Source organism: Mus caroli, unplaced genomic scaffold (genome assembly GCF_978045245.1).
Source record: "Mus caroli unplaced genomic scaffold, Mus_caroli_1 scaffold_14, whole genome shotgun sequence".
NCBI classification, from domain to species: domain Eukaryota; kingdom Metazoa; phylum Chordata; class Mammalia; order Rodentia; family Muridae; genus Mus; species Mus caroli.
Window position 1 is genome coordinate 114,016,782 of NW_028227269.1, and position 22,254 is coordinate 114,039,035.

General features: G+C 45.2%; 1 protein-coding gene and 2 non-coding genes across 3 annotated transcripts in view; 1 reads left to right on the forward strand and 2 right to left on the reverse strand.

Moving 5' to 3' along the window:
- Nucleotides 1-11,991: 11,991 nt before the first annotated feature.
- Nucleotides 11,992-12,095, reverse strand: LOC115032921 (U6 spliceosomal RNA). Its single transcript, XR_003838565.1, has one exon. It is a non-coding gene; the product is annotated as a U6 spliceosomal RNA (small nuclear RNA).
- A 1,181-nt stretch (nt 12,096-13,276) lies between these two features.
- On the reverse strand, nt 13,277-13,339 carry LOC115032815 (U7 small nuclear RNA). The gene has a single exon (XR_003838478.1). It is a non-coding gene; the product is annotated as a U7 small nuclear RNA (small nuclear RNA).
- A 7,432-nt stretch (nt 13,340-20,771) lies between these two features.
- Ptprn2 (protein tyrosine phosphatase receptor type N2) overlaps nt 20,772-22,254 on the forward strand; it is an 808,594-nt gene continuing 807,111 nt past the window's right edge. Inside the window, exon 1 of the mRNA XM_021179074.3 lies at nt 20,772-21,022. Coding sequence (XP_021034733.1) covers nt 20,914-21,022 — 109 coding nt within the window. The 5' untranslated portion in view covers nt 20,772-20,913. The remainder of the gene's footprint in view (nt 21,023-22,254) is intronic.

The following is a 22,254-nucleotide window of genomic DNA, read 5'->3' on the forward strand; positions in this document are numbered from 1 at the left end:
TGAAATTATGAAATTTGCAAGGAAATGGATGTAGCTAGAAAAAGAAAAACCTCCCAGCTGAGGTAACAGACCCAAAAAAGACAAACATTGTGTATTTTTTTGTTATTTGTGGATGTTAGCTTTTCATCTTTTGCTATATGAACTATATTCAACTAAACTCTTACTAAATGGCTCAGCAGTTAAGAGCACTTGTTTTTTTTAGAAGGTCTGAATTTGCTTCTCTGAACCTACATTGGGTGACTCTTAGCCACATGTTAACTACAGGTCCAGGGGATTCTACACCTTCTGGCCTCCGAAGTGACCTGCATGCATGCTGTATGTAGACATACGCTTTAAAAAACATATATGTATAAAAATTTAAATGTTTCAATTTTAATATTGCTGTTACATCTGAAGCAACTATGGTGTTCTGTTTTACAAGAAGTTTCTAGGAGCAAGGAGACTTCCATACATGCTCCTAGTGTGCCCAACAATGAGTCTAGTCATCCATGTAAGCCCAGGCATTGCGCCACCCCCACACCTAGGCTATTTCATGGTGAGGAATGTAGAATCCAGGAGGCCTAGACACCATTGTAGCTTTAATTTTTCTCAACCCTACTTTTTTTTTTTTTTTTTTTTTTTTGGTTTTTCGAGACAGGATTTCTCTGTATAGCCCTGGCTGTTCTGGAACTCAATCTGTAGACCAGGCTGGCCTCAAACTCAGAAATCCACCTGTCTCTGCCTCCCAAGTGCTGGGATTAAAGGCGTGCGCCACGACATCCGGCTCAACCCTACTTTTAATAAGGGTTCTTAAATGCTTTAACCTCCCTTCTAGCCCACCACCCACCAGTGGTAGTAGAAAAGAAAGGTTATTTAGGATACAGGGGAACTGGACCTGTTTAGAAATTGTTCTTTGGAGCAAATCCCATCTGTGTTGTCAAGAATCATCAGTAGAGTTTACAGGATTCAGCAGCGGCAGCTCGATCCACTGGAAAATACTTCACAAATATACCAGCAGTCTAGTTCAGTAGAGTCAGGATAACAAACAGGAATCAGTAGCCGTGGCATGACCTAGCAGAGAAGCCAGGCCTCAGCCAAATCGGCGAGTCAGCAGGAGGGATTAGGTCCAACAGGGATGCCAGGATAAGTTCTTTGCAGTGGCTCAATGAAGTGAAGATCAGCCAAGACCAAGAGCAGTGTTGCAGAGCTAGCTATGCCAGCAAGCCCCTCTCAGTGTCCATTCAGTCCTATTTATACTCCCTCCAACCATCATGTGGCCTCCATGGGCTTTGCCTCACCTTGTGAGTCTGTATCAGCTGAAATCACTCTGCCTACAAAGTGGCAAGAAGCTGCCAACGCACCACCAGAAGATTTTTGGAGCATTTCTCTCTATGGAGTCATGACAAATGGAGCTCAACAGCCCAGTGTAAGTAAGGCAGACTAATACATGCATGTCATTAGAGAAGAACCCCTCATCATGTCCTTTCATGTGCTTGCTTTAGCAAAATATCCTTTCACTTGTGTCCGCTTTGGGGAGATGTTCCTACATGAGTTTACCCCGGCAAAACACCATCCCAAGACCACTGACTTTCCAAAGAAACCTGAAGTGTCCACTTCACACCATGCCCCCAAGACTGTTTTCATTCTGATTGTAAAGTTTTGTATTCCATCAGTTACTCCACATTCTCCTCAAAATGGATGTGTTGGTACATGCATGCTGCTAAATGAGATGGTGACATCTTGGGGCTTTGGTTTACATTGCTTAGAGCTTTAAAAAAAAAAAAAAACTACCTCACACCCACACAGAAAAAACGTGTGTGTTGGGGGGATGCCCTCTGACTGTAGTGTGCACTTTGCAGTGCATTCTGCTGACTGGGTGGCTGCTTCAAGACTTGGTGCCCAATGCATCCTGCTGGGTGTGGAGCAGTGACTCACTTGGTTTTGGTTTACACTGCCCAGTGCATGCTGATAGGTATGGGTATGGGGTGGTTACTTCCTGGATTTGGCTTACACTATGTGATACACTCTGCTGGGTGTAGGTGGTGACTCAGGTGCCTTGGCTTCGCACTGATGTTTGCTGTTTCCTACCTTTGCAGGGAAATGGCTACTTTGAGCTCTGATCTATTTTCTATATACTGTGGCACTTTATTTCTTGCTGCGTTGTCTGACTTTTTTTATATGCTGCCTTGGTTCAGTCTCACCATTGTTTGTGTTCCTTGGCGGTCCCTTGCGTATCTTTGCTCTGAGGAGTTTCTGAAAATGTTAGCCTTTCACTCCTTTTTATTCTGGAGCCCTGTCCTGCTGCTCCCAGGCTCCCACGTCCCAGAACAACATAGCACTGGTCTCTGTCTTATGTTAGTGACTTCATGTGAATATCTGCCCATCTTTACTGAATTGTAAGAACAGTCACTGAAAAACAGATTGATACTGAACATGTCTAGACAGACAAATAGATAGGTGGATGGATGGCAATTCAAGTAGACTTGATGAGCAGTTAAGACTGAGCCAAGCCTCTGGGACAGTCAGGTGTACTCTGGGTTCCAGGTATACACTTTAGGTGGTTATGTGATAGGTTGCTGGGTTGCTCTTGTCTATCACAAGGCTATCTATGTGTTCTCTTTGTGTGGTCCAGGTGATGATGTTATACTTCTCTTTGTCTGATGTGTTTCTTAAGTTCTCAGTCCCTAGTTTTCCTGATGCGTCTTTAGTATTCCCTTGTGCTCATACATACCCAGTCTACTTAAATCGGTGGTTTCTATGGTAGTTTGAATGAGAATCACCCCCATAGCCTCATGTTTGAATACTCTAAAAGAGGTTGCCAGATAGGAACACCAGCTCACACACACACACACTCCTTTTCCCTCCCTACCCCATCCTTTCACTTTCTTTCTGGGCAGGTCTCTCACTGTGTAGTTCAGGCTGGCCTCATTTTGAATGCTGGGATTCCAGGTAGGCAGTCTGGTGAATGGGTTTCTGGTGGTGTTTAGTTGCCTGATTCCTGTCTCTGTCTATTATCATGAGGGTGCAGTTCTGTCCATCCATCAGCATTATATGAGAATGTCCTTTCCCTCAACCTTTCCAGCCCTATGATATGCTAGCAGCATTTGTAGAGAAATGAGGAAAAGTATATTACCTAGTTTTAATTTTAGCTTCTGGGCCAGTTGGTTCTTTTCCTGAACTCTCTGGATGTCTTTCCTCAACTTCACTGCTGATTTCTGAGTGGCTTGTGCTGCCATCTGTCCTGGACTGGGTGGAGGAGGCCAGTTGCTTCTTCCTTCACCACTGCCAGCTTCCAGTGTGGCTTTCCTTGGTATGTTAAGATAAACCACTATATATTCTGATTTCCATCTTTTAAAACAGGCACTTTCTTCAGTTGGATGTATGCCTCTTAAAAACATGTTACCCTTGTTTTCCTGGTCTTTGAGCAGCAGAGATAATTCCCTCATATTACCCTACCCTTTAATCATTTGTGAGAAGCAAGCAGGCCGATGAGCCATCCAGAGGGGCAGCAGTTCTGTGAGAAAGGCACACATTTCTTCTGCCAGTGTCAGTTGGGTTCACTGAGTTCGCTTTGCCCTTAGTGACTACCAGTCAGTTCCACAGTTTGAGTTTGTAGGGCTCTCTCTCTTGAGAGTCAGATGAGGAGGCCTAGTGGATGCTTACTTGGGATTCTTCATGCTGAGAAAAGCCACATTTCATGGTGCTCTGGAGAGAATTTCTGCAGCCCCTTTATTCCCAGGAATGGTTCTTCACTGTCTTGCTTGTATGTTTTATGTTAGGAACCTTTCATGAAGATCACAGAAGCACTGGCATGCCCTAGGAGTTAATATCAAACGTGACAGGAAAGGGCTTTGTATTAATTTTCCCCTGTGTTTTCCCCTTGAGTTTGAGTGATGCAGACAAAGGTTGCCTTAACCATCATGTCAGGAGGACCTCAACTGACCTCTCTGACTTTACACTGCCTGTCGAGGATGCAAAAGTGCTCTTGTGTTCCTTATCTGATGTTACATATCCTGTGACATATTCCACAGAGAGGTGTCTTCCTAGAGGTCCTTTTCATACTGGGTTTAACTAATTGCACAGAATCCCACTTGATGAGGACAGGTGGCATTCTGAGTATACTATCATGGGATTATTGTGAAAGGGAAAGTATCCTCATCCAGATTTCACAAAACTTGTGGCAATAGTATGTTTCTTTTCCTTTTTAAATTTTATTTTACTTTTATTTTTTTAATCCATATTCCGTTCCCCCCCCCATCCACCCTCCGATTGCTCAACATCGCACACCTCCTCCCCATCCCACCCCACCCCATCTCCACGTGGATGCACCCAGCTCCCACCTCACCTGACCTCTAAACTCCCTGGGGCCTCCGGTCTCTTGAGGGTTAGTGTCCCGAGCTATTGTTCTTGCTGGCAAGAACACACTCGGACGACAGGATTCTTCTGCAGCAAAAGCTTTATTGCTTCTTCAGGAGGGAAGACCCAGAACCCGGAAAATGGTGCTGCTTATATAGCCCTCAGCGTGGCGTGTCAGCACCTGATTTGTTGCTCGTCCTTCACCTCATTACTATGCCCCGAGATGGGCAGTGACTTGGCGTGAATTCACTCTCGCACCTGCGTACAAGGCTTGTTTACTAGTTAGGCACAGCAGAAGCCAGCACCATCTTGTAATGGCGATTGCACAGCTTTCCACAGGTTAGGCGTTTCATCTCTGAATGAACACAGATCTGGATGTTCTCTACTGTATGTGTGTTGGGGGCCTCCTATCAGCTGGTGTATGCTGTCTGTTTGGTGGTCCAGTGTTTGAGAGATCTTGGGGGTCCAGATTAATTGAGACTGCTGGACCTCCTACAGGCTCGCCCTTTTCCTCAGCTCCTCTTCTTGTAGCCTTCCCTAATTCAACCATAAGGGTTAGCTGCTTCTGTCCATTGGTGCAAATATCTGCATCTGACTCTTTCAGCTGCTTGCTGGGTATTTCAGAGGGCAGTCATGATCCCTTTTTGTGAGCACTCCATAGCCTCAGTAATAGTATCAGGCCTTGGGACCTCCCCTTGAGCTGGATCCCACTTTGGGCCTGTCACTGGACCTTCTTTTCCTCAGGCTCCTCACCATTTCCATCCCTGTAATTCTTTCAGACAGGAACAATTATGGGTCAGAGATGGGACTGTGGGATGGCAACCCCATCCCTCATTTGATGTCCTGTCTTCCTGATGGTGGCAGGCTCTGTAAGTTCCCTCTCCCTACTGTTGGGCATTTCAACTAAGGTCCCCCACTTTGAGTCCTGGGAGTCTCTCACCTCCCAGGTCTCTGGTACATTCTAGGGAATCCCCCCTCCTATTTCCTGAGGTTGCCTGTTTAGATTCTTTCTGCTGGTCCTCAGGGCTTCAAAAAACCAAACAACCCAATCAAAAAATGGGGTATAGAGAAGTTACAACTGAAGAATCTCAAATGGCTGAGAAGCACCTAAAGAAATGTTCAAAGTCATTAGTGATCAGAGAAATGCAAATCAAGATGACCCTGAGATTCCACCTTATAGCAATCAGACTGGCTAAAATCAAAACCTTAGGTGACAACACATGTTGGAGAGGATGTGGAGAAAGAGAAACACTCCTCTATTGCTGGTGGGATTGCAAACTGGTACAACTACTCTGGAAATCAATCTGGAGGCTCCTCAGAAAATTGGAAATAGACCTACCTGAAGACCCAGCTATAACACTCTTGAGAATATACCCAAAAGATGCCCCACCATGCCACAGGGGCACGTGTTCCACTATGTTCATAGTGGTCTTACTTGTGATAGCCAGAAGCTGGAAACAACCTAGATGTTCTACGACAGAAGAATGGATACAGAAAATGTGGTTCATTTACACAATGGAATACTACCCAGCTATTAAGAACAAGGACATCCTGACTTTTTCAGGCAAATAGATGGAACTCATCCTGAGTGAGGTAACTTAGATCCAAAAGGACGTGCATAATAATAGCCAAAAAAAAAAAAAAGTACAGAATACCCAAGATACAGTCCACAAGAACTCAAAAAAGTCAACAAGCTGAAGTGCCCAAATGAGGATGCCTCAGTCCCACTCAAAAGAGAGAAGAAAGCAATCACAAGTGGAGAGGGAGGAAAAGTGGACAGGGAGTTGGGGGGAGAGGGGAACCTGATCTGGTATTGGGTGAGGACAGTAGTACATTTCTAAAAGCACAGTGATGAAGGGTAAAGGTGAATCAGACACTGAGTCTAGGGTATCACTGGCCAGGCCACACGGCCATGGTTCTGAACATTCATGTGCACACTTTGCATGGTACATGCCACTACCTCACAAATACAGGCCAAAAAAATGCTCCTTGAAACACCCTGGTACACACTCAGCACTCGGATGCTATGAATTTCTGTTTTTACACTATATACCAAGGATTTTGTTCTTCATTTTTAAAGAAGTATTATGAGTCAACTTAGGAAAACAATTTTTTTCTACCATTAGTCTTCAGTGTATATTAGTATATCGAGTTCCAGTGTATTAGAATTCTTGATTCTAAAGATAGCTATTTAAGTTGTATATTTCTTACAGAAATAATAGAATGAACGTACATCAATGAGAAAATCATTAGATTAGCTTACATGATGTGATCTGAGTAATCTAACAAAAGCTGTCTTCACACTGGACACCTCGTAAGTGCTTAGCTCTAGATGCCTCAGCCATCCTAATATGGAGTATTAGGATGTATAGTACTGGAGGATTGGTAGAGAACTACTGCTCTTGAGTCCACAGTGGAAGGCTAAAGGATCTATTTTCTGGTATCATTAAAGTCTGGTAGCAATAGTTAGATGAACTCACAAGCAGAACAAGCAGGCAATCAAACAACCCAAAAGTTTTTCCCTTGGACTTGTTTTTATCTGGGCTACTGCTGGAAGGTGCTACCCACATTAAGGTGAGTCTCCCTATGTCAATTTTACCTAATCAAGAAAATCTCTTAGAATTGAGTGAGCCAGAGGTGTTAAGGACACCACAAGAAGACCTACAGAGTCAACTACCCTGGACCTATTGGGGGTGGTGGGGTGGTGGTGCAGATCAGACTAGACCACCAGCCAAACAGCATGCAGTGGCTGGACCTAGACCCCCTACACATTTGTAGCAAATGTGCAGTTTGATCTTCCTGTGGACCCCCTAAAAATTAGAGCAGAGACTGTTTGACTCTGTTGCCTGCCATTTGATCCCCTTCTCCTTCCTGGACTTGCCTGGTTGGGCCTCAGTGAGAGAGACTGTGCTTAGGCCTACTTCAACTGGAAGTCTCAGGAAAGGGTGGTACCCAAGGTGGGTTCCCCTTTGAGGAGAAGGGAAAGGGGTAATGGGGGAAGGATTTGTAAGGGTGGAACTGAGAGGAGCAGGGGGCCTTGGTCAGGATGTAAAGTGAATACATAAATGTTAAAAAAAAATCCCTCACAGCCATGGTCAGAGATAAACCTAATCTTGGTAATCTCTGGTGGGAAGTGTGGGGTCAATAGAGACTGCATTTTAGGGCAGGGAATGAAAGTGGTTAGTGGACTTCTTGTGCTGAATGTAAGCTTGGGAATTCAAAAGTCATGAAGTTACACCATCCCTCGACCTGCAGATGCTTAGATAGCAATTGCTGCCTAGCCCCATCAGTGAAAAGATGGTATTATTGTGTTTAATACTGGCCCACCGTTCCTCAAAACATGGTTAGACTGTGTTATCTGTACATGCAAAACCTATACACGCAAAACCTATACACGCAAAACCTATACACGCAAAACCTATACACTCAAAACCTATACACGCAAAACCTATACACGCAAAACCTATACACGCAAAACCTATACACGCAAAACCTATACACGCAAAACCTATACACGCAAAACCTATACACGCAAAACCTATACACGCAAAACCTATACATGCAAAGAAGTTGCAAGAAGACCTTTTTGGTGCGGAATTGGAACTGGTTCCAAATTTAGCATATTTGTCATGGAAGGAAGGTGGGAGAGTGTAGATCTCTTCTTAGGTAAACACAGACATCTTCATCTTAAAATTAGACCTTTAAGTGTTCACTTTATCTTCTAAATGTTTTGTGTTTAATATTTAAACAAACTTTAAAAACTCAGGTGTGAAGAATAGGATAAAATTTGAGTATTTTTGTTGTTATATGCCTGTGTGTGGTTTTTTAATTTGTTTTGCTTGAGACAGGTTTTCATTGTATCCCAAGGTGGTCTTGAACTCATAAGTAATCATGCTGACCCAGGCTGTCAGTTGCTGGAATTACAGATACAAGCCACCATATTAGATTGTAAAGACTGTTTCTTAGGACACATTTGTCTCTCCTAGGCTCTTGGGAATACCATGTACAATGCACTGTAGAGAACTCCAGGAGATGGCCTGGATATTCCATCTATCCTTCTGCGTACAAGACCACATGCCACAGCAACAAATCCTGCTTTTTGACGGGGCTCCACTGAGAGACCAGCCCCATGCCACTTGCAGAAGAAGCTCTTAGTTCTGTAGTTTGGAGGACCTTGAAACTTTAGGAATGGACCATGTGGTACATCCTGTTGAGGGCAGTATCATTATCATGTGAGCATGTTGGTATTTCACAACTTCCTTTTAGGACATGTCCAACCTGAGGCGTTGTCAGCCTATTGCAAAACAGACCTGCACTTGGTGCCATGTCCTTAAGCAGTGAAGCCTGTAAGCTTGACAGATTGAGCAGCTGGATACAGCATCCTTTTGAGATACTCTGGATCTAGGCATATTGCTTGGCTCCACCTGTGCTTCTGCTTTATATTTTTGATGGTCTGGCTTCAGAAGTAAATCTGATTTCACGTTTGATCGATATTGCTGACATTCATACTTGTCAGTTTATTGCTTTTCCCCCTTCATCATAAATATTAGGATGATCCATGTGGGTCTCCTTTAGATCAGAATCAGCATATAGCAGAAGTTGCTCAGGGATCAATCTAATATGTATGATTATGACAGAGACTGCCAGCTATCTTTGGCACTGTGGAAGTTATCTTGATTGTCAACTTGACAGGATCTAGAATTATCTTGAAGACAAATCTCTGGACATGCTTCCAAGCAGTTTTTATACTCTACATGTGGGTGATATCCTATGGGCTAGGGCTTTGGACTGTATCAAAAGGAGGAAGTGAGCTGAACACTTAGCATTTATTGTTCTTTCTGACTATAGACACAATGTGACCAGCTCTATCCTGTTCTTGCTGCCATGCCTTTCTCACCATCCTGGACAATCCCCTTGAAGTTCCTTATATTGCTTAGGTCTAGTGTTTTATCAAAGCAGTAAGAAAACTAATGTCATATGTGTATCTTTAAAGCCCTACTCTTTCCACTTTCCCTTTACTGAGACAGTAGTCAGGCCCAGGAGATCTGAAGAAACAAAATGTTCAAGAGAATCCTCTTCATGCTCCCTGGGGTGGTACCTTCCTGCCTTTACCTGTTTCCTTTTGCACACAAAAGGAAATGTTGGAAATCAGAGCTGACAGTACACCAGGTTAGGAGCTGACAGCATTTGGTTCTGGCCACACAGAGCAGTAAGAAGCCTCAGTGTTCCACCGGTAGATTTGTATTGCACACGGAGTCAAGAAAATAAATCCCTAGTTTGCTTAAACTGCCTGGGGGTGGGGGTGGGGTTGTTGTATGAGCTCCAAATCAGGAGTGTTTGATAGGCTGAATTATCTTTGCACTCTCAGGAAAAATACTTTACTCATAGTGCTTTTATGTGAGGCAGCTTTCCTTTTCAGATATGCAGGAAAATCACATCTGAAGAAGAGATTGTTTCAAGCAGCCTCATTAATCATCCTTTTTGTCTTTTTTTTTTTTCACCATATTTTACAGCAAATCTCAGGCTTCGCACAAATTGTCTCATAAATTCTCTGAATGTGTTTCTAATCGTTAAACTATCTTAAATAAAATAAGACAATTACTAAGCTTAAAGTTTCTCCCAAGCATGGTGTTACATGCTTGTAATCTCAGTAGTTGGCAGGTTGGGACAGGAGGATAAGCCTGGGCTTATCTCAAAACGCTTTCTTCTGGATGGCAAGATGTCTCAGCAGTTAAAGCTCTTGGCACAGAACAGTGACAAACTGAGTTTGATCCCTGGAATCCACACATAGATGGTAGTGAGCCAACTCCCAAAGTTCTCCTCTGACCTCCACACATGCACTATGGTATACACACATAACATACACATTAAACGTACAGCATAAGCAGCAACGAACACCTTAAAATGAATTAAAATTCTAAAATGTGAAACAAAGCTACTTAAAACAAACTCATTTCACACCAGACTTATGTTGACACTACTAACCTTGTTAGCTGATCAATTTCATTGACATCTAATTAGACTTTTTTTTTTTTGTCTGAAAATACATTTTCACAGTGGTTTGCTTGAATCTGGTTTCAAAGTAATTAATTCATATGTTCTTTAACATTCTCAATATGTAACAAGCTCTTTCCTCTCTCTCACATGAATCTTCTGAAGAGACTGTGTGACTTGAGACATTTTGTACTTTTGCCGTGCATTTTAATTCATGTTCGTCTATCTCCGATCTCTCCTGTAGACGACTAGAGGCTAGTTAAGATGCATAAATCCATTTTCCTCAGAAACACTGAGTGCTTACTGTTGTGCTGTGGGCATTGCAGGTGCTTTAACTTTTCCCATGAGTGATCAACAGTCTTAATGATTATTATCTACTGTCTTAGGGTTTTACTGCTGTGAACAATACCATGACCAAGGCAACTCTTGTAAGAACAACATTTAATTGGGGCTGGCTTACAGGTTCAGAGGTTCAGTCTATTATCACCAAGGCAGGAACATGGCAACATCCAAGCAGGTATGGTGCAGGCAGAGCTGAAAGTTCTTCATCATCTGAAGGATGTTAGTAGAATACCATCCTCCAGGCAGCTAAAATGAGGACACTCACAGTGACACACCTAATTTAACAGGGCCACACCTTCTAATTGTGCCACTCCCTGGGCCTAGCATATACAAACCATTACATCTACATTGGTTTTTTTTTTTTATTGTTTCTTTTTTTAAATTAGGTATTTTCTTCATTTACATTTCAAATGCTATCCCAAAAGTCCCCCATACCCTCCCCAGCCACTCCCCTACCCACCCACTCCCATTTCTTGGCCCTGGCGTTCCCCTGTACTGAGGCATATAAAGTTTGCAAGACCAAGAGGCCTCTCTTCCCTATGATGGCCGACTAGGCCATCTTCTGCTACATACGCAGCTAGAGACACGAGCTCTGGGGGTACTGGTTAGTTCATATTGTTGTTCCACCTATAGGGTTGCAGACCCCTTCAGCTACTTGGGTACTTTCTCTAGCTCCTCCATTGGGGGCCCTGTGTTCCATCCAATAGCTGACTGTGAGCATACATTGGTTTTTATTAACTCAAAGTTTTATACAATGTATACTGATCATACTCATGTCCTCCCTTGTTTGTTCTCTTCCTCCCTCTCTAAATATTTTTCTTTAAAGCCATCAAGTACAATTTGTGTAGGCTAACTATTCCTGGGTGTGAGGCATGCCTTGGAGTTGTGCTTCATTACCAGATACAGAAAACTAATTTCTCTTCTTCTAGAAGCAATCAAATACCAATACCTCCTTAGCTAGGGTTGAGGCTTTGTATCCGAAGTTCTTTCTCCTGTCTTGAACTTGTGTGTGCTGTCATAGTTGCTGTGAGTTATATGTTTACATTTCCTGTTGTTTCTAGAAAACAGTTTTCTTGAAATTGTACACTACCTCTGGTTTTTATAAAATTTTTGGCCCCCTTTTGCATAGATTCTCATCCTTGGGGGAACATCCAGTTCAGGGCTATGCACTCTAAAAGTTCCTACTCTCTGCACAATGAACCTACAACCCTGAGATTAAGAGTCTCATGCTCCACCGACTGAGCTAGTTGTGGGTCTTTGTGATAGTTGCTATCTATTGCAAGAAGAAGCTTTGTTGAGGGCTGAGCAACATGCTGGTCTAAAAATATGGATCCTTGCAAGAATTTGCATGTAATCCTGCTCAGGGCCCATGCAAATCTTCTCTGTAATTCCAGTTTTGGTATATGTGCTGCCAAAGCAAGCACATCTACATTATTTTTTATACTAAGAGATAAGAAACGGCAGTTTTCTAGACTCATCATTTCTTCATATTGACCACATGCACTTTTGTTTTGTTTTGTTTTTCGAGACAGGGTTTCTCTGTGTAGCCCTGGCTGTCCTGGAACTCACTCTGTAGACCAGGCTGGCCACAGAAATCCACCTGCCTCTGCCTCCCAAGTGCTGGGATTAAAGGCGTGTGCCGCCACCACCACCTGGCATATCTTTATATTACTGAAATATTTTATTATACTGTGGGCATTATTCCTTTTGTTGCTCAAGTCTTTTTCATCTTTGACTTATAGGAGCTTTCTCCGTTTTATTGTTATTTTGTTTTGAGATAGAGTCTCACTTTTTATCCTTCTGCCTTTGCCACCAAGTGTTGAGGTTACAGGTGTGGACCACCATGCCTAGGTAATCCACAAATTTGTTCTTGTGGCCCTTTACAGGACCCCTCCCCTTCTCCTGACAATGTGTCCATGCCTGGTTTCCATGCAATGACCATTGAGATACCATTTGGTAGGTAAGGCCAAACCTAAATCCATACCCTGAGTTAGTCTTTTATTAGTGGTTAAAGTTCCAGATTTTCAGAGACTTACTTCTCATCTTTTAAACTGGAGTTGCTACTACCCATCTCACACTGTTCACGATGTCCATTAATTATGTACAGATTAGCTGTGTGAGTGAGTGAGTGTGTGTTCCTGGGTGCTGGATTGGCAGATGGGAAGTTAATGCTATAAAGTGGGGACAGAGTACATGGTACTTAGACTGGGGATTTCTGTTTCCTCTCCAGAGTTGCTTGGTTCTCAGATGTCCTGCCAAGGACCAGCCTCAGCTAGGTCCAGATTCCTGAGAGACAGGTGTCTGGGAGTGGAGAAACAAATGACTCAGAGTCAAATCGTGAGCCCAAGGTAGTGGCTTAGGTTCTGCTAAGATGGGTTTCCAGATTGTTCTCCTGCCGTGTGTTCTGCTCTGCTCTATACAGCTTTTTCTTGCTATTCTAAAAACTCTCTGGTTGAGACTGCTTTCTCTGCTAGTAAAAATTCCAAAAGCTCTCTGGATAGCTCATAGGGTTTCTGACCAAAGTCAGAAAAGCTGCTATAAAAAAATTCTTGGATCTTCCGACCAAGTCGAAGATCCTGTTAGAAAAAAATTCTAAAAGTAATTCTTGGGTTTTCCGATCAAAATCAGAAAGCCAGAAAAAAAAATTCTAAAAGAGCTGTGTTCACTCTTCAGACAGCCTTCTCTGGATAACTGGTAGAAAACATTCTAAAACAGCAGTGTCAGCTCTCTAAGTAATTTTTGGGGTTTCTGACCTAACCCTGAGCAAGTCAGGAATCCTGTTAGAAAAAATTCCTTAAGAGCTGTTTTCACTCTCCAGATATCTGTAGACAGCTCAGCTCTTGCTAGGAAAAAAGAAGGAGAGAAGGAGAGAGAGAGAGATAGAGATAGAGATGAGATAGAGAGAGAGAGAGAGAGAGAACGAACTTAGGAGGCAGAGGCAGGCGGATTTCTGAGTTCGAGGCCAGCCTGGTCTACAAAGTGGGTTCCAGGACAGCCAGGGCTACAGAGAAACCCTGTCTTGAACCCCACCCCCACCCCAAAAAAAGAAAAAAAGAAAGAAAGAACTGCTATTGCTTTCTGCTTGCTGGTCTTGTGCAGACCAAAAGCCCAGTTTTTAGTTTACATATCAATTTAGTTATTTATTCCAGGTTCCCTTTTGATTGTATTATCAATAGGTATCTGGTGACCATAGCTTCTTAATTCTTAGAAGACAGCAAACACCCATCCTCTGGTAAGAACCTGGTCCCGAAATTACCATTTCTCCCACACCTGGGCCTTGACTCAGACTTGTCCCAGAATAACCTTGACCTTGGGAATCTGCCAATTCATCTGTATCTGCCTGTCTTTGTATCTTTCTAACAAGCTGACTCATAGTGTAGCTGTCTTTGTCCCTTTAGATCTGTGAAGCCCCTTAAACAATTCATATTGCATTCTTATATTTTTCTATAGTTGAGAAATTACATATTTTTGTTTTTAGAGTTCTTTTCTATGGTTCCTTAAGGGCTGGCCTGAAAGTCCCAGCATTTACCATTTTGCTGAGACATTAGCCACACTCTTGCCTCCTGGACTCATGTTGTTTCAGATTATCATTAACAGAGAGGACATTCCTCTGAGGAACATGAAAATATGTACCTTATTATACAAACAAGCTTTATGCCTGTGGCAGCTATTGATGCTTGTGGAGGACTCATGTTCACTGCCTCTGTCCCCACCAAGGCCATGCCGGACATAGCAAGAATCCACAGTGGAGACTTACAGTTCAAATTAGATGCAAAGTTGTGTTGGTTTGGCTCTGATGATATACATCCTTTGACATATGGTTCTCTGGAGCCTAGACTCTGCTCCATTGTCAGAAATGCAAATCTCTCCAAAGAGCTCAGTCATTTAATTAATTAAGGTACTCAGTGTCCTTTATAATCCTCAGTCTGAGAGGCAAACTGTAAATTAGGCCCTCCCAATTGCTAATGAAAACAGAAAGCTTCCCTATAGGAACACTAGTGAATTGAACACAGTCCAACAAAGTGAGGGCTGGCATACCTGGGCACAGAACAAAACTGGAGAGTCTGGAGGAAAGCATAATCCCCCCGGCAGGCCAGACTCTTGGCTCAATGTGTACTAGGGATACAGGAAGCAGCTCTGGCTGGGCAGTTAGCTGCTGATAGAAGAATGTTGAGGATGTGGACTTTCCCAGTTATTAGTTCTTTGTTTCATCAGACCACAAATGAAGAGCTTATAGGAACTGTTTCATACCGTTTGTTGGGTGTGGCTGCCTTAGGGATTGATGGTAAATCAGACTGATGGGTGTTCTTTCAGATCTTCTCTCCCTTGAGCCTTTTCTTTTGGAAGATGTGAGCATATGAACCCCTCCTGACTCCAAGTGTTTCAGCATCCAGCCTTAGAGTGTCAGTCAGTCAGTCAGTCATCAGTATCCTGTTATATTGGCTAATCCTTACTCTGAAGAAGGTTGAGTACCCTCTGAGGAGCTGGCTTTAGGAACTTTGTTGGTGTTAAGAGACAGGTTCTGTGTTTCCCGGGCTGGTCTTGAACTACTGGGCTCAACTGATCCTCCTGTCTCAGCCTCCCAGGCTTCCTGGCTAAGGAACCTGAAAATATGGTTGAGGACTCAGGTCTGAAGGCCACATGCACCCCCTTCTTGGCTTAGGTGTGCAGAATTATAAACTTAAAACAATATAAGATTTCCTTTGAATTTTTAAATATTTTATAACATGGCTGGTGCTTCAAAGGTTATGTTTTTTTTATTATTATTATGAAGATTCACTTGTTTACTAGTAAGGTGTTTGTGACAACACCTTCTACCCCTTACGGGGGCTGCCAGGTTTCTCAATCAGGTGACTAAAAAGACCAGCAGCTGCAGGCCTTATTAAAAGACAACTGTTAATAAGGAAATGATGCAAACAGGGACCGGAGCCATGAATATTGTGATGGCTAAATTTATGTCCACTTGACACAAACTGTAGTCATCTGTGAGGAGGAAGCCTCAATTGAGAAAATGCCTCCATAAGATCAGGCTGAAGGCCAGCCTGTAGGGCATTTTCCTAATTAGTGATTGATTGAGGAGAGCCCAGCCCACTGTGAATGGTGCCATTCCTGGGCTGGTGGTCCTGGGTTCTATCAGAAAGCAGGCAGAGCAAGCCATGGGCAAGCAAGCCAGTAAGAGTGCCACTCCATGGCCTCTGCATCAGCTCTTGCCTCCAGGTTCCTGCTCTGTGTGAGTTCCTGTCCTGCCTTCCTTTGGTGATGAACAGCGATGTGGAAATGTAAGCTGATTAAACTCTTTCCTCCCCAACTGCTTACTGGTCGTGATGTTTTGTTGCAGCAGTAGTGACGGTAATTAAGACAAACAGTAAGGACTGGATGTTGGCGCTGTAGTTACATGACCACATCAGCCTCATCCTGCCTAACTCTGTCCATTCACACTCACAGCTGGTCTGTTTAGAGATGCTTTGAGGTGTAAGCCTTACTCACAACCACTTGACAGACAAGAGTTCAAGGTGAGAAATGCTAAAGGAAAATCAGAGTTCACTTGGCTATGGAATGGGGCAGTCTGTGTAGACCCCACTATTGCCAATACTTTCATCTTTACTACCCCCTTTGTGTCACCACCACCATCACTTACACAACCACCACCTCTATGGTCTCCACTGTCTAGCCACTGTCATAACTATCACCACTGCCACCATCACGCTATCTCCTCTACTACCATTGTTACCTCCACTATGCCCATTATCACTGTAGCCTTTATCATTGTCACTGTCTCTATCACCACCACCACCATTACCATACCAGGCCAATAATTTCTACCACTTAACCCCATCATCACCAACCCAATATTACCAACCCCATCGTTACCACTGTTACTGACATACTTCCACCAATGTATGTGTGTGTTGCCCCTGGGGGACAAGAGCAGCAGATCCATGTGGAGCAGTAGTCGCAGGCAGTTGTGAGCCTCCCACAGGAGTGCTGTCAACTGAATTCAGGGATTTCTCAAAAGTAGAATGTGCTTTCAACCACTGAGCCATCTCTCCAGCCTTGTGACATTTTTAAATAACAAAACCAGAGGCACACCACCACCATTTTGAACAATTTTGAGTTCTTGTTAAACATCGCCATAATTCGGGTCAACTTTTATGTAATCAAGAGCACTGGTAAGTGCAGTGAAATCATAGATTAAACAACAGTTTGCTGAATGGGCATGTGAGCCCTGTGATCAGGAGTAGATGGGACCTATGAGGGGGCTGTGTGGACTAGGGCCCAAAGCTTCGGTTTAAGATTAGGATTGCAGATGATACGGATGTGCTGTCATCATGGGAAAAGAAAGACCTTGCTGACCCCAGAGACAGCATATGATGACCCAGGTGTGACAAAGGCAACTTAAGAGAAGGAGGGCTCATTTCATAGTTTTGGGATGTGGTCCATCACAGTGGGAAAGCTTTGCCATTCCTAAAATCCTCCTCCTTCCCTGTTTGCCTTCTACATTCTCCCTCCCTTCCCTCCTCCTCCCACCTCTTGTTAGTGTTTTCTGTCTATCTGACCTCATCAAAATTCAGAGCCCAGAATAGGAGGAGCAGGTGGTGCCAGCCATGAACTCTCTGTTCTAGCTATAAAGCTTTACACTTCTTCCTTTGTTAGTATTATTATTATTATTCCTGTGGTATAGGTGTATGTATTATCTGGGCATGTATATGATGTGAGTGTGTTTGTGTGCACATATAGCACAGCCTGGAGGTCAGAGGACATGCTTGGCTGTCAAGTCTTTTTTTTTTTTTTTTTTTTTTAAAGATTTATTTCATTTATATGAGTACACTGTAGCTGTCTTCAGACACACCAGGAGAGGGCACCAGATCCCATTACAGATGGTTGTGAGCCACCATGTGGTTGCTGGGAATTGAACTCAGGACCTCTGGAAGAGCAAGCAGCCAGTGCTCTTAACCTCTGAGCCACCTCTCCAGCCCGGTTGTCAGTGTTTGACTTAAACTTGAGACACAGTTTTCTTTCGTTGTTTGCTATAGCATATACCAGGCTAGCTGGCCCACAAACTTGCTTCCAAGTTCCTGGCTTCATTGAAAGGATTGAAATAATGGATCACACAGATTTGCAAAAGTAGCAAGGTAATTTAATTCACAGTGAAGCACCAGTACAGAATAGAGGGTTCTATTGTTATGATTGACAGCTGGCTGTGAGAGAGGGTACTCAGATCCTGACTTGTCTGGGGCTTTCTTTTGTGGAGTCAAGAGGAGGAGGAATCTGGTTATTATGGGGGGTCTAGTGAGAGTGTTTCTCTGTGTTGATCAATAGATAAGCTTGTGCCCCTCCCCATAATTTATGATGTTAATTATATGCATACTCAACTACTCATAGATATAATGTAAAAAATAAATTCTTCCTAAAAGTTCACTTGAACTTTTTCATTGTTTTGCCCTATTTCACATGCACCCCAAACCAGCTCAGGCTGCCCCTTCAGAATGTTTTGGGAATACATTTGGGTATAAACTGTCCGAGTTTGATGGTTAGTAAGGGGACAAGAATCCTATCCCATTGTTTGGAGCCCACTGGGGTCCAAGGTTGTTAGCGCATTATTCTCAGAGAGGGATGCGTGTGCATACTGTGGGTAAATAAAAACCGTTAGCAGCAGTGCAGGCTGCTAAGTGCACTGTTAAAAGCAGCGATGTGTGTACAACCTAAACCAAGTACAGTTCCAGGTTCGTAAGTTGTCCCCTATGCTTGACTGCTTCACTTCTGGGGGTTCTTCCCATCTCTACCTCTCATCTTTCTGTAAGAGCAGCTTTACAGACATGAGCCTCTGTGCCTAACTTTACCTGGGTTCTGGGAATCAAACTCAGGCCCCACACTTACATGGACGGGCTTTACCTACTGAGCCACCACCTCCCCAGGCCCTGTGCTGTTTCTGTTGTTATAATCCTTGCAGTCCCTCCTGAGCCATGCCTTTTTCTCTTTTCCTCTTGGGCATTTTCTTCTGCCTTTAAGTTGACACAGAGCTCTGAAGTTCAGACCATGGCTGTGAGATAGGACCTTGGTCAGGAAAGTGTTAAGCAGCAAGTCAAATAATGACAGGACAAATAATCCCAGCCTAGAATCTGTCGAACAGTAAACAGGGCTAGATGAGGGGAGAGATACCACAGCCCAGAGCAAACAGTGCTCCAGGATGTAGACCCAGGAAGCCTAGGTAAACTCCTCTGGGTCTTCCTGGTGCCTTAATTAGCTGCCTATGGTTGTGACAGGTGGTGTGGGCTCTACAAGTCCCTGGGTCACTGCAGGTGTGATCAGATCTGGCTTTGTAAAGAGCTGACCCTTCTACATTGGAGGTATAGCGACTCTCACTAAGGGTGGGTGGGAGGTTATTTAGCTGTTCCTCTGTACTTGAGAAACTGTGTTAGGGCAAGCTGATAAAGCCTTCTCCTGAAAACTCACCAAACAGCCCTTGATGTCTGAATACCACTGTCATGAAGAACCTAGCCTTCTGTGTGTTTTCTTTTCCTGTTGATCTTGCCATGTGTTTTTGTTGTGTGTTTTCTTTTCCTGTTGTTCATGACATGACTGTTAAGATATCAGAGGACATATCTGCCTACCCAGGCAGTCCCCTGCTACTCCATTCATCCTTACCCCCCCGCCCCCCCCCCCACATACCCCTGAGCTCATCCATGTTTCAGCATCAGGGATCAAGGATATTCTAGACAAGCTGAGGATGGCACTTGAAGCAGTTCTTGGAGTTTGCAAGAGAATCAGTGTCATTGATGTCTGCTTAAGGGTCTTACACTGTTTGGGAGTGTAGTGTTCTAACTGCTAATGCTACTGAAAATGGTGAGCAGAGCCAAAGTGATTATTAGGCTTACCATCCTTCTTCCTAACCAGACAGGCATTTTCAGGACCACAGGCAACACCTTTGTAGGGGACCCTGTTGCTGTGAAGTGCTGCAGTCATCTTCTGGAGTAAAGGCTTTTTCTACTAAGGCAAATTCTCACTTCCCCAGGTGGGGGCACAAGGTCTGAAGGAGAGGCTGAGATAAAACATTTGGAAGGCAAATCAGAATGGGGCCCAACAAAGGTGCGAGAATAGATGTCAGAATCTTCAGGCCCAACACCTAGTTTAGTTAGTTGTAGATAGGCCGGACTGAAAGCTCCCTCACTGCCGCCCCAAGCCCCAGTCAGACCAAATAGAGGCAGTCTTTCTCCAAGGGACCTTGTGGCAAGGGGCATTAAAGGGAGGGATGGAAGGAAGTGAGAGGACTGGCCAGGCAAGGGAGGGCAAACTCAGGATGGTGGTTGGGGCTCCTAGCAGTGACACAATGACACAAAATGGAAAGATACTGGCTCTATGGGAGACCTGAGGGAGGAAGTGGGCTGTTCCCTTAAACGCAAGCATGCATACTTTGAGACTGTTACATTCAAAACAAACCCACTCATATATACACACACGCCTCCCACAGTCTTCAGATGCCAGGGGTACCACCCCATTGAATCCTGCCTTTGTCTATGGGCTTCTGGAAAGTGATCTGAGAATCTGCACTTGGTCCCTCAGCACTGGCCATTCCAGGGATAGACTGGACTGTGAGCATGGAAGGCCCCCAGGTAAACATGTCTAAAATTCGGACTCGACGCCGCATGGGGTACACTCCTCCGTTTGTTCTGTTTGAGGACTCCATCTACACCTCCCACCCCATCAGCTTCCTATTCAGGCCCTGCACAAAGTTGAAGTTTTCCTCTCTTGGCCTACCTTCGAGATGCAGCTTCCAGTGGCTCTATGCCTGCAGACCCCAACAGCTGCCACCACTAACTGCGGATAATTGAGTTTAAACACAACTGAATAAGAGGGAGTTTGGTGTTTCAGCAGCACAACCACACTTTCAAGTGTCCTCTCTCCACGAACCATCTGGACACTGCAGGGTGACCTTCGAAGGTCCCAGGCAGAAGGGACCACATCTTGTGGGGATAGAACCCGCTTCTCCGGAGGAGAGCGAGCACCTCCTGCCTGTCCCCCGCGAGGTGGGCGTGCCTCAACGTGCATGGCTGACAGAGGGCGTGGTCATGGGCGGGGCCGGCGGCGGGGGTGGGGCCGGTGGCGCTGTCCGGTGCTGAAGCTCGGCCGGCGCCGCCGCAGGAGCGCTGAGAGCGCCGCAAAAGGAGCTGGCGCCGCCTCGCTAAGTCCCTATCGGTCCTTGCTCCCGCGCGGCCATGGACTGAGCGCCAACCGGCTGCGGGGATGGGGCCGCCGCTCCCGCTTTTGCTGCTGCTGCTGCTACCGCCACCGCTGCCTCGCGCTCTGCCCGCCCCCGCGTCTGCCCGCGGCCGGCAGCTCCCGGGGCGCCTGGGTGAGTGAGGGGCGCGGGGATGGGAGCTGGCGCTGGGTTCTGTGTGCCCGTGCGCAGCCGCAGGGCCCGCGGGCCCGCCGTGTGTCTTCCGGTCCTCGCCAGCTACGTGGGGCGGGTCTCGCCCCCCTCCCCGCCTCAGTTTCCCTTCCCAGTGACCGACCCCACCCCCTTTGGCTATGGGCCCCTGCGTCAAGAACCTGGGACAGTTCAACCATGCGGTTGCCCACGCCCCGCGTGTTTGTGCATCCCGGAGTGTCCACGCTTTGCGCGTGCCCCAAGTGTCTATGAGCCCTGCCTGCTCTCGTGTTCCCTACGTGTGTCCGTGCGCTCCGCGTGCTACCTGAAGGGCCAGGACGTGGCTTAGTGAGTGGCTGGGTCCTCCCATGGAGGCTATCCTCTCCTGCTACCATGCGCTGCACCTGCCTTTTCCCTCTCACGAGGCAAATCCTTGGTCTGCCGGTGAAGACTGGACCGACATTTTCCTTTCCTGACACGCGGAAGGAAAAGGAAAGGCGACAGGGAGGGAGGGCGGAACTGGTGGCCTTTCTGACATGGCACCTCCCTCCTGCTAATCTTGTCTGTTAAGGAGATTTACCACAAAACCAATGTTTGTAAGAGGCTTTGGGGCCAGAATTACAACACATAATGGACTAGAACAATCAGTATTAGAGGAGAGAGTGTGCACGCCTGTGGATGGTAGGCAGTGAGGGGTGAGCTGCATGCAGCCTTGGCCCGAGCTCCCCTCAGGCTCCACACCTCCTTCCTCCTGCCTCTGGTCTTCAGAGGTGTTTCAACCTTGCAAAACTCAAAGAAAGGGATTGCAGGGAAGGAGGGATCTTTGCTCTCCCAGCCCTTTGGCTGGCTTAGGGCTGGTTCCCTAGGTTCTCCTGGCCTCCTGATCTCTCCACACCGAGGGTCTAGTTTAGTTTGCAGGAACTACTTAGGATGGAAAGTAGGCCCCTGACTACCACATGAGACTCCTTGAACAGGGTCCCCCCCCCACCCAGTCTACTTCCCCATGACCAGCTCACAGGCCCCTTATTCCTCACTGAGTGGCTAAATGTGTCCTTCTTTCAATAGGTGTGTGTGTGTGTGTTCTGGGTGTGTGTGTGTGAAGCTTTTGCCTTGTTCACCCCAGATGAACCCAGAAGATTAAGATATACATCAATTCTCTCTCTCCTATTCCTCTCTTACTGGCTAGAAACTGTCGTGTTACTTCTTGGGAGAGCTGA